This window comes from Vulpes vulpes, chromosome 16 (genome assembly GCF_048418805.1).
Source record: "Vulpes vulpes isolate BD-2025 chromosome 16, VulVul3, whole genome shotgun sequence".
Classification (NCBI taxonomy): domain Eukaryota; kingdom Metazoa; phylum Chordata; class Mammalia; order Carnivora; family Canidae; genus Vulpes; species Vulpes vulpes.
In genome coordinates, this window is record NC_132795.1 from 72,867,724 (window position 1) to 72,880,265 (window position 12,542).

The 12,542-nt window shown below is 39.6% G+C and overlaps 1 protein-coding gene across 1 annotated transcript in view; it reads right to left on the minus strand.

Annotated features, from left to right (window-relative positions):
• The window catches only part of VWA3B (von Willebrand factor A domain containing 3B), a 201,851-nt gene that overhangs the window by 100,359 nt on the left and 88,950 nt on the right, over positions 1 to 12,542 (minus strand). The window contains 2 exon segments of the mRNA XM_072742949.1: positions 10,968 to 11,099; positions 12,166 to 12,304. Of these exon segments, the coding sequence (XP_072599050.1) occupies positions 10,968 to 11,099; positions 12,166 to 12,304 (271 nt within the window).

Consider the following 12,542-nt stretch of genomic DNA (forward strand, 5'->3'; position numbering starts at 1 on the left):
ATACCAGTAAGAAGAGTTGGGCTGGGGTGGTTGAGGAAGTGGTAGAGGCTAGCCAGGTATATACTGGTGAGAAGGTAAAGGTCCATGGGCCATAGATCTAAGGAAATCTGCACCCTCTTGAAGGCTTATTGCCACAAAGGCCACAGGGTGCTCACAGAAAAGACTGGCCCAAAAAAGTCTTCATGGTGCAGAACTGGGGGAGAGGAACAAGGACACAAGAGACCCTCATCCTCTACCTCACCCTCAGAACAAAAGCCCTTATGTGTGAATGTGTGTAGTAGGGGGAGAGGAGGGTAACACAGTCACCCTTAGGGCACTGGTGAAAATCCAGGACAGCAGAGGAAAGGGAAGGGGAAAAAACTAAACCATCCACTCCTGGAGAAGAAGCCGGCCTAGGTGTCAGGCTCCGAACTCCTGGGAGGGACACACCCTGAAGCCTCCGGGAGACCAGGCCATCTAAGATGAAGGCTCATTCAGAGAACACCCACTCCTGCACTCCCCTATGAACACTGAGTGGCAGGAAACCTATAAGAGACAGACTCTCCTGGCAGCCCAATGTGAGTTGAAAATGACAATCTGAGGGTGGAGCAGACACTGAAGAACGGGTCTCTAGCACATCATCTCCCACCGTAACCCCAAGTACCACCACAGGAATATGATGGGCACAGTGCGCAAAAGGTAATGGTAACAGACCAACCTCAAACCTAGCCCAACTCTGGATTAGATTAACTATACCCCTCTACCCTCCAAAAGAAAGGTATGCTCATTTCCAGACATAAATAATATTTACCTCAGTCTCTATATACTATACATGATGTCCAACTTCTAACAACAACAACAAAGCATACTAAAAAGCCAAAACCCAACATATTGCTATGATACAAAAGCATTCATCAGAAACAAATTCAGATAGGAAACAGAGGCTGAAAATGTTTGAAAGAAGATTTTTTATTTTTTTATTTTATTTATTTTTATTTATTTTTTATTGGACTTCAATTTGCCAACATACAGCGTAACACCCAGTGCTCAACCCATCAAGTGCCCCCCTCAGTGCCCATCACCCAGTCACCCCCACCCCCCGCCCACCTCCCTTTCCACCACCCCTTGTTCGTTTCCCAGAGTTAGGAGTCTCTCATGTTCTGTCTCCCTTTCTGATATTTCCCACTCATTTCTTCTCCTTTCCCCTTTATTCCCTTTCACTATTTTTTATATTCCCCAAATGAATGAGACCATATAATGTTAGTCCTTCTACAACTGACTTATTTCACTCAGCCTAATACCCTCCAGTTCCATCCATGTCAAAGCAAATGGTGGGTATTTGTTGTTTCTAATGGCTTTTTAAAAAACTGTGATTAATACATGAAAAATTCTAATGGCAAAGTTGAACAACACTGAAGGCCAGATGGGAAATTTCAGAGGGATGGAAACCTTAAGAAATAATTGAATGGAAACAGTAAAAATAAAAAACACAGTAATGCAGATGAATACAAAGAGTAAATCAAAATAGAAACAAGCATCAAAGGGCTGTGGGATGATATCAGATGGTCTGACATGTGCATAATTGGGAACACAACAAAGAAAACAGGATAGGAGAAATAACTAAAAAAAAAGGAATGGCTGAGAATTTTCCAAAAACAGTAACAGATATAAACCATGGACCCAAGAAGGTCAAGTAGGATCAATAAAATAAAATGCCCTGACACTCCTACCAGGGTGGTGGCAGAGAAGGTGAAGTAGTGAGCCAAGACTCTCATCTTCACCAGAAGTAACAAGTCCCCCCTGGCCAACAGTATCCACTCCTACCCAGTAGTAATGAGGTACTCTACCCCTCAGAGTCCAAGTAAGGAAACTGGACTTAACCTCTACGTCTTCCTCACAGTATGCAGCCTTTTGGGTCAAGCCTCTTTCAAATGCATTTAACGTTTACCTAAGTTATTTCATGAATTGAAAGTTTGTTCCTTTTTATTGATGAGTAGCACCCATCATTGTATAGACGTAAAATTGTTTATCCATTCCCTACTGAAGGATATCTGTGTCATTTCCCATTTTGAGCATTTATAAATAAAGCTGTTACAAACATTTGGTTACAAGTTTTTGCATGAATATACATCAAAAGCTGTGAAGGGCCTGAGATTTTACCTTACTTGCAAATTAACGTGGGTGCTGGCAGATGATCCAAGCCTCCTGGGGCACCGACAAACGACTTTACCACTCACATAGCAGTGGCCAGAACATCAGGGTTTTGTTGTTTTTGTTTTTGGGGGTTTTCTTTTTTTTTTTTGCACCAGTTTCCTGAGCCTCGATTCCCAAAGGGTGATGGGAAGAGGGTTAAGTGACACTTGTACACACAGTAGGTTATGTTAAAGTGGAGGGACCTTGAATATTCTATAATGGACTGTAAGCATGCTTGTTCTTTGCTCTGGAATAAGATATTATCTTTATACTGGATATTAAGCATGCCACCTTTTGCTGCTTTCCAAGGCTGTTTGCTATATAGACATCCATGAAAAGAGAGACCAGAAATTCTTGACATAAGGACACAGATTATTGATTTGAAATCATTTCCTCTTTCTTTTTTTTTTTTTTAATTTTTATTTATTTATGATAGTCACAGAGAGAGAGAGAGAGAGAGAGAGAGAGGCAGAGACACAGGCAGAGGGAGAAGCAGGCTCCATGCACCGGGAGCCTGACGTGGGACTCGATCCCGGGTCTCCAGGATCGCGCCCTGGGCCAAAGGCAGGCGCCAAACCGCTGCGCCACCCAGGGATCCCCCATTTCCTCTTTCTTAATGTAGGCTTTTAGTGCATTAAATTCCTTCTCAGTACAGTATTATCTGCATTCCACAAATTTTCATGTTTTGCTTAATTTTCATTAAATTCTATGAAATTTTAAACTTGGTGATTTCCTTTCTGATCAGTGAACTATTCAAAGCCTGTTCTTTAATTTCCAAGTGTTCTGAGATTTTCGTGGTATCTATTACTGATTTCTAGTTTGATCCCACTACAGTCAGAAAACATCTGTGTGACTCAATATTGTATGATTTCAATTTTTAAAATTTTGTTAAGGGTTGTTTTATGACTCAAGATATGGTCTATTTACGAGACTGTTCAATGTTTGTTAGAAAGGAATATGTATACTATTGGTGGATGGAGCATTCCATAAATGTTAATTAGACACAGTTAGTTGATGGTGGTGTTCAGTTCTTCCAAATCCTTCCTGACTCTTTAGTAGGGCTATCAACTGCTAAGAGTAGGGTACTGAAGGCCCCAACTAGAATTGCTATATTTATCATTTCTTTTGACTCCATCAGGTTTTGTCCCATGTATTTTGAAGCTTTCTTATTTGGTGCATACATATTTAGGATTATTGTCTTCTTTTTTCTAAATTAAAGTATAGCTGACACATAATGGTACATTAGTTTTAGATGTACAACACCATAATTGTACAAGTTTATATATTATGCTGTGTTCACCAAGAGTGTAGCTAGGATTGTTATCCTCTTGTTGGACTGATCTTTTTATTATTGTTATGTCTCTTGTAGTTCTCTTTGCTTTAACCTCTACTTTATGTAATATTAACATGGTTACTCCAGATTTTTAAAAGTAAGTGTTTATATATCTTTGCCACCCTTTTACTTTCAACCTGTATTATTTTTGAAGGGAGTTTCTTACAGACCACATACAGTTGGGTCATGTTTTTGTCTACTCTCCAACCTCCATCGTGTAATTGGCATATTTAGACCATTTGCATATAATTATAGACATTTAATTAAGTTTCCCATTTTTGTTTTTTGTGTATCTCCTCTGTTTCTCCTATATCTTATTTTTCCTTGCCTTCATAAGGATTATTTGAACATTTTTTAGTGTTCTATCCTGATTTATTTGTAATGTTTTTGAGTGTGTTGCCTTATGTAGTGCTCTTCATGGTTGCTCTAGGTATTTTCTTATGCATATGTGTAACTTATCACAGCATACTGATACTGATGGTTTAACACTTCGAGTTAAGTGTAAAAACTATCCTTTCCATTTAGTTCCTTGTCTGAAATACTTCCTCTATATTTATTATACACTGTATTAGATGGTGTTAAACTTTTGCTTGAACCATAAAACATGAATAAAGCAATTCATGAGGACAGATTCTCTACCATGTTTACTTCTATATCCACCTGTTCCACCTGCTCTTCTTTTATTTCTGAAGGTCCAAGTTTTCTTCCTATTTGGAGAGCTTCCATTAACTATTCTCTAAGGATATATCTCCCAGCATCAGATTTTCTTCATTTTCCTTTTCCTTCAACCCTGAGGATATTTTCACCAGAAAGACGATTCATGGCTTACAGTTCTTTTCTTTGAGCACTTGAAAAATGTTGTATACTTTCTTCTGTTCTCATGGTTTCAGATGAGAAACTGTTGACATTTGAATTGGTGTTCCTTTATAATTTATGTGTTATTTCTCCTTGGCTATTTTTAGGATTTTTCTTTGTCTTTAGTTTTCAGAAGATTAAACATAATGTGTCGTGGTATGGATTTCTTTGATTTTACCTTGTTTGGAGTTTCCTTAGGTTCTTGAATTATAGTTTTTGCCTTTTCACCAAATCTGGGGAGCATTAGCCATTACATCTTTGAATATTTTTTCAGCTCCACACTCTTTTCTAGAATTCTGATGGTATGAATATTACATCTTTTTTACTGTCCCATAGACCTCTAAGGCTCTGTTGGTATTGGTATCAATTGATTGTTCTTCTCATTCAAACATAGATTTCTTGGATCTTGGTATGCTGAGTGATGTTTTTATGTCCTAGACAATTTGGTTACTATGTTAGGAGACTATTTCCATTTAAATGTCATTTAGCAGGCACTCACCCTGTTCAGGTTTAGCATGTTTATTTTAGCCTATGTTTGTGGGCTTTAGTTCCAATGACGATTAAATTTTCTACCCCATGCAATCCTATTCTGGTCTGCTTTGTTCTTCTTGTGCTGCTGGGGCTCCTACTCAGTTCCTATTTGGTGCTGTCTGTAGGAAGCCCAGGAAAGGCACATCTCTAGGCTGTCTAATGGTGCTAGGTGACCTTCTGGGGTATAGGAGCAGAAGCTGCTGAGCCTGACTCTATTTATACCACTGAGTTGAGAGCAAGAAGACACAAAGCTTTGCCTTTGTTGTTGTTGCAGTACTGGACTTCCCATTGGTGCCCCAGTTGCGAAGCTGGGACAGTCAGGGACTTTGCTGTTGCTGGCAGGTCACTTTATCTACAGGTGACCTGGTTTTAGAAGTGCCGCGGGCTCTGCTGCTGCCACTGCTATAGTTGTATGGGACCACCTGCCCATACCCCAGGCATGGAGTGCAGTCTGAGACAGCCTGGGATGTTGCTACTGTTGCTGCTGCCAACACATCAGATCACTCATACAGTGCTGTGGCATGGGGGCATGGTTGGCCAAGGACTGTACTGGTGCCATTGTTTCTAGTGGATCAGACTGCCCACAAGACTTGGGTTGTGAAATGGCAACTGGGCAGCTGGAATTTTGTAGCTACCAGCAGACAGACCACTTTATAGGATCTGAGGTGAAGAGCAGGGACTAGGATAGCCATGACTTTCCTACTGTTACCGCCTCCAAAGAACTGGACTATGTCCAGGGCCTGCATTGTGGAATGGAGTTTGAAGATTCTCACTAGATTTCTGTGGGGTCTACCTTTTCCCAGGATCTTTGGTCAGAGAGGTGTATATACATGACTCTATTCATTTGTTAAAAATCCACAGGTCTGTACACAAAAAAGTGCCGTGTACAAATTAAAATACAATTCAGCTAGGATACGGGGGTGGGGGAAACCAACATACTAATGAATGACATAACCACACTGAAGTAGTTGGGTAAAAGAATATCTGACTTACTATCTTTAGAAAATAATTTTTTGGCTAGATACTGTAAGGCTAAATAGAGAAGGAACTATGTGTAAACAGTGCACTCCAGCTCATAAATTTGTTTCTCAGAGTATGGGTTAGAAATTCTGAAACTACTTTATGTGTATACTAGCGTTTAAAAAATGAGTAAATACATGTAATGAGAATCAGGTTTTTCGCAGGCAAAGAAGTTACAAATAAGCAAATACATCCATTATAAATAAATCCTGTGACTTGAACTGGTACAGCCACTCTGGAAAAATGTGTGGAGTTTCCTGAAAGAGTTAAAAATAGAACTATCCTACGACCCAGCAATTGCCTGCTGGGATTTACCCAAAACATACAGATGCAGTGAAATGGCAGGACACCTGCACCCCAATGTTTCTAGCAGCAATGTCCACAATAGCCACACTGTGGAAGGAGCCTCAGTGTCCATCGAAAGATGAATGGATAAAGAAGATGTGGTCTATGTATACAATGGAATATTCCTCAGCCATTAGAAATGACAAATACCCACCATTTGCTTCAACGTGGATAGAACTGGAGGGTATTATGCTGAGTGAAGTAAGTCAATCGGAGGACAAACATTATATGGTCTCATTCGTTCGGGGAATACAAAAAATAGTGAAAGGGAATAAAGGAGAAAGGAGAGAAAATAAGTGGGAAATATTAGTGAGGGTGACAGAACATGAGAGACTCTTAACTCTGGGAAACGAACAAGAAGTAGTAGTGGAAGGGGAGGTGGGCGGGGGGATGGGGTGACTGGGTGATGGGCACTGAGGGGGGCACTTGACAGGATGAGCACTGGGTGTAATGCTATATGTTGGCAAATCAAACTCCAATAATATATATATATATAAAAGATTAGAGTTGAAAAAATAAAAGGACTCTAGTTGAAAAGAAAAACAGGGGCAGCCCCGGTGGCTCAGCGGTTTAGCTCCGCCTACAGCTCAGGGCGTGATCCTGGAGACCCAGGATCAAGTCCCACATCAGGCTCCCTGCATGGAGCCTGCTTCTCCCTCTGCTTGTGTCTCTGCCTCTCTCTCTCCTCTCTGTGTATTCTCATGAATAAATAAATAAATAAAATCTTTAAAAAAAAGAAAAAGGAAAGAAAAAGAAATCCTGTGGCTCTGGATTGGTGTAAGAGGTATTAGTAGGAACTCATGGTTTTATTTTTCTCTTTTAATGAAAATACAAATAAATAGTTATAGGAATATAGATGGGCTATTATACATATATTTCCCATCTCTGTCCACTGACAGGACCTAGAACCAGTGAGTCCAGTAGCAGCAATAAGCATATCCAAGTGCCCAGATTTTGGCTTATAAACACCATTCTCTAATAAAAGAAATAAAGGTTCCTTGGAAAAGTGGTAAACTCGAGGGTTGAGGCTGGGAAAATAGAAGATGATCATGAAACATCTCACAGTGCCAGAAAATAAGGAAGTATTCAAGGAAAAAAAATAAAGATGTATGCAAATGTGAAGGACACACGGGGCAACCTGAAAGAGTTCTCAAAGGCCAAAGTGGGAACAAGCTTAGTAACAAAATAAATAACAATAGTATTGAATTATTATTGAAAGAGTAAATCAATATTCATGAATCCATAATGAAATAAATATATGATTGATGAATAAAAAAAGGGGGAAAGGGAAAACTCTTAGTTACAGAAGAATTCTAACACATAAATATAAAAGGAATAGAGGAACTAGAAAGTCACCATTAGAACAGCACAGTAGCTGTAGAGAAGATCCACCACTGAATGCTAAAATTGGTGGGTAAATGTTTAAGAAACAAAGGATATGGAGCACCTGGGTGACTCAGCAATTGAGCATCTGCCTTTGGCTCAGATCATGATCCTGAGGTCCTGGGATCAAGTTCTGCATCAGGGTCCCTGCAGGGAGCCTGCTTCTCCCTCTGCCTATGTCTCTGCCTCTCTCTGTGTCTCTCATGAATAATAAATAAAATCTTTAAAAACAAAACAAAAGCTAAGGATATGTGCATAGCCTCAAAGAATCTCATCCAAAACATATATTATCTATAAGAAGATAAAATAGTAACTTTACAGGGGAGTAACCTGGCAGATGCCACCTTACCCAAGAGATCAAAGTTAATTTCACCAGTATTAAGGCATATCAACATCATGTACTATTTGACATGATGCACTGAGAAGGACGCATCACTTCTGTGGTAACCCCAAACTAGCCATGGGAAAACATCAGAAAAAATCAAATTGAAGGACATTCTACAAAACACCCGATCAATACTCTTCAAAAGAGTGTCAAGGTCATGAAAGACGAGGAATCACTTGAGGACATGTTACAGACTGGAAGAGACTGAGGAGACTCTGCCACTAAATGTAATGTGGGGGGATGATGAAAAGAGGTGAAGGTGATTAAGAGGTAGAAACTTACAGTTACCAAATAAATAAGTCATGGGGATGAAAAGTACAGCAGATGAAATACAGTCAATAACATTGTAATGTCATCATATGGTGACAGACGGTGACTGAACTTACTGTGGGGAGCACTGAGTAATGTATAGGATTGTCAAACACTATGTTGTATACCTGAAACTAATATAAAATATTTTAACTATAAATAAATAAAATTTAAAAAAAATGCAGTGTGGGACCCTGGATTTAATCTTGGAACAGAACAGTAACATTAGTAGAAAAACTAATGAACTCTAAAGTCTGGGAATGAAGCAATGTGATTTTCTTAGTTTGTTTTTGCTTTGTTTTAAACAGACTTTATTTAAAAAAAATTTTTTTAAGTAGGCTCTAAGCCTAACATGGGGCTAGAATTCAGGATCCCACGATCAAGAATCACGTGCTCTATCAACTGAGCCAGCAAGGTGCCCCCTGTGATTTTCTTAGCTTTGACAAATGAATTATGGTTATGTCAAATGTTAACTTTAGGGAAGCTGGCTGAAGGGCAATACAGGCACCCTCTGTGTTATCTCTGCAACTCTTTTGTAAGATTAAAATGATTTCAAATTAAAAAAGTTAAAAAAGGGGGCAGCCCAGATGGCTCAGTGGTTTAGCACCACCTTCAGCCCAGGGCATGATCCTGGAGACCCAGGATCTAGTCCCATGTTGGGCACCCTGCGTGGAGCCTGCTTCTCCCTCTGCCTGTGTCTCTGCCTCTCTCTCTCTTTCTGTGTCTCTCATGAATAAATAAATAAATAAAATCTTTTAAAAAAAAGTTAAAAACACACACAGAGATAAACTCCTTCAGCATTTGGGCACCAGAAATGTAGCTCAGATGGTAAACAGCATAACTCTCCTCTCTGAGCCCCATCTCAATAGTCTTGTTGATAAGCTCACTGTTCAGGGAATGCTGAAAAGCTAGGAGAAAGCCAAACTGAGAGAATCACAGGAAAGATGGTCAGGAGTTGGTGCCTCTTTTGCACCTGCTCCGTCTGTCCCTGCTCCCCAGAAGCCTTGGGCCAGACCCTACCCTCAACCAGTGGGGAGACTCTGCCCCAGCTTGTGCTCCTCTGACCTCAGGACTGGCTATGCCTCCTTGGGGAACTACTGCTCCAACACCAGCACGTGGCAGTTTCAGAACGCCTGAGTGGTAGTCCTGAACTCACTGTATTGATTCCTGAGCCAAACCAGTCAGAAGAATATAGAGAAATCTGGTCATCTTGAAAATACATTTTGCACATTCAAGCAAGCAAGAGAGCTTCAATGAAGATTTTTAAAGAGAACAGAATCATACTTTACAAAGAATGATTTGAGTTATATTTTTAGCCATTTAAATGGCTGGTTCTATTCCATTAGTGATTTTTTGTACAAAGCAGTATCCATTAATGTTTTTATCTAATGATATTACATTTATAATATCTTGTCATGACAAACTCTAAATTAGTGGGTTCTGAATGAACAATTACCTATGGTCTATATAAAGAAGGAGCACATATCTCAAGTAATTTCACTGGTTAATCCTAGAAATTTATCAAGTTGGGTATGAATTAAATATTCTTTCCCAGGATAAGGTGGCCAGTTAGATCAAGATTACTTAGAGGCATCATTATTTCCTATAGAACATATTTCTTCCTTTCCCCATTAAAAAAAAAAAAATTCAATCCCAAGGGAACTCTGGTATATCCTAATGACAGCACAAGAAATATTCAAGGAGCTTCTCTAGCATCCATTTGTAGCTTTTTGGCAAATCTGGGACTCAAAACCCAGGCACCAAACTATTTTGAAGATGTTTGTGATCTGTATCTGACTTATTAAGAAGAGCCCTTAATTTGAATTTGAGCATTTCTCAAATATCTGGAATGCTATGTGGCTCTGGACTCTAAAAAATTAAGATAAGGGCAGCCCAGGTGGCTCAGCGGTTTAGCACCGCCTTCAGCCCAGGGCGTGATCCTGGAGACCCAGATCGGATCCAGTCCCACATTGGGCTCCCTGCATGGAGCCTGCTTCTCCCTCTGCCTGTGTCTCTGCCTCTCTCTCTCTGTGTCTCTCATGAATAAATAAATAAAATCTTAAAAAAAAATTAAGATAAGTTCAAGACAAGAGAAAATTTAAGGAAAGGAGATTCCTTCCTAGTAGTCTGTGTAAATGCCAAAAGGGGCAGCTTTAAATTTCTCCAAGTACAAGGCAGGCCTGAAGAAATCATTTCACTTTCTCACTGCATCCTGCCGCTGCCCTCTCTCCTTGCTTTTGGTCTTTGCCATTCACACTGTACTGTGTGTTTCCACCAGTGTACTACTTTACAAAAAGCAGCAATATATTATTTGAAAAAATGAGGTTTCCAAAAAATCAAATATGAAGGTTTGAATACAAAAAATCAAATTTTGAAATTTATCTTCATAGAGGGGCTGAGATCTGAGCCAAGGGCAGATCTGGAAATGGTGTGTGTGAACAAAGGCTAAACTAAATGTTAAGATAGTGACTAAACTGCTTAGATTAATGTGACCATTGTAAACAAAATAAGTGTGTGAAACCCCTGCCATCTTGGGGCTCAGAATCCTTTCTCAAGACTTTCCATGGCATGAATTAACTCAGCACATGATCAAGTCAGGCTGCTTCTCCCAGATCCAGTCTCCATGTTTCTTACCTGAATGTCTCTAATCCAGGACTGAGCGCCTCTCAAATTATCTTCATTGATTTCAACAAGTTTTTCCTGCCAAGCAACTGCTTGAGCGTCAAACTGCACAAAATTGAATTTCCTTTTATATTTCAGCTGTTCCTGTAAGAGAATTATTATCTAACCATAACACCACTCAGATGGAAGAAAATGTAAAGATCATAGTCTGATAAATTTTAATCACTATTTAATCACTAATATCTATTTTCAGTGTTGGAAGCTAAAAATTACCTTCAAAAGAGAATATCTTTTCTAGTACAAAAAATATTTAAATAAAATTTACAGTTTGGAGGTCACACTTTTATAAATGTATTTATGTGTGAATATATTATACATCACACATTTGCATAAATTTTTATATATAGTATGATATTAAATGTCTTTAATACTAGCATTGATGGTATACTACATATGCACAGTAAATGCAATCTGCTTAAGGAAGAGAAATCCAAAATGGCATCATCATTTCAGTAATCATGTTTTTGTGAAGGCTATTATTTGGTTACACATCTATTCACTTGCCTTCTACCAGCCTATATTTCTCCAACAGAGGTTTATAAAATTAAAACCTGTATTTTGTATTTGCGAACACTCCCTACCACTATCTTCTGTGGTAACACACACATCAATACACTAATTAGTGACAGTACCAGGACACCCATCTGTAGGTGTGGGGACTAGGAATTAGGAAGCAGTCTGCTTCAGGTCACACAACTCAGAGGCAGCACAGGTGGAGTAGGAACTGGAAGCTTCTAACCATCAGCCTACACCCCTCCCACACATCAGTTCTGTTGCCAGTGCATGCAACACTGTTAATAAATACTGGAAATTAAAATGCTGAGCTGAAAAGCATCTGGAAAACAATGGAGATGTGTGCACACCACAGATTTCAGGACAGAGAAAACCTGAAGCCGTAGCAATACGGCTAGTTTCAGCAATACGTAGTTTCAGCAAACCTGAAACTCCCTTAGCAATCCATGTGTTACAGAAAGGAAGGGTCTGCTTGCAAAGGAGAACTGATGATTCTTCTAACGGGCAAAAGGGAGCTTTTACCTGAGTGCAAACCCTGCCTGTGCAACCTCTCATAACCAGTGCAGGTGAAGGCTGCCACAGATGCATTCATGATACAAAGGCCCCTAAATCCATGCATCTGACAGTTCCGTCTAACCTGTATAAACTGGATGATCTTATCCTTCACCAAGTCCAGTTTGCTCTTCATTGAGTGAGATGTATCAATGAGGATGTAGATGCAATCATCATGTACTTTTCCAAAGAGGATTTGACTTCTATCCTGTAGCCACTTAATCCTAGGCAGGAAATAGGTTGAAAGTGAATTTTTAGAGCCTGTGGGCAACGTCAGCATCTTCCTAAGCACTTAATAATACATTTACAGAGGCCAAGCTGTGCTGTATTGGTTATGTACAATCTTCTGTGAGTGGATTACTCACTTGGTGGGTTTTCTGTGGAAAATCCTACATTGAGGCTGACTCCCTTGTCACTACTCCCTCCACTTCTCCATCATCAGTCCAAGTACAACAGAACTAG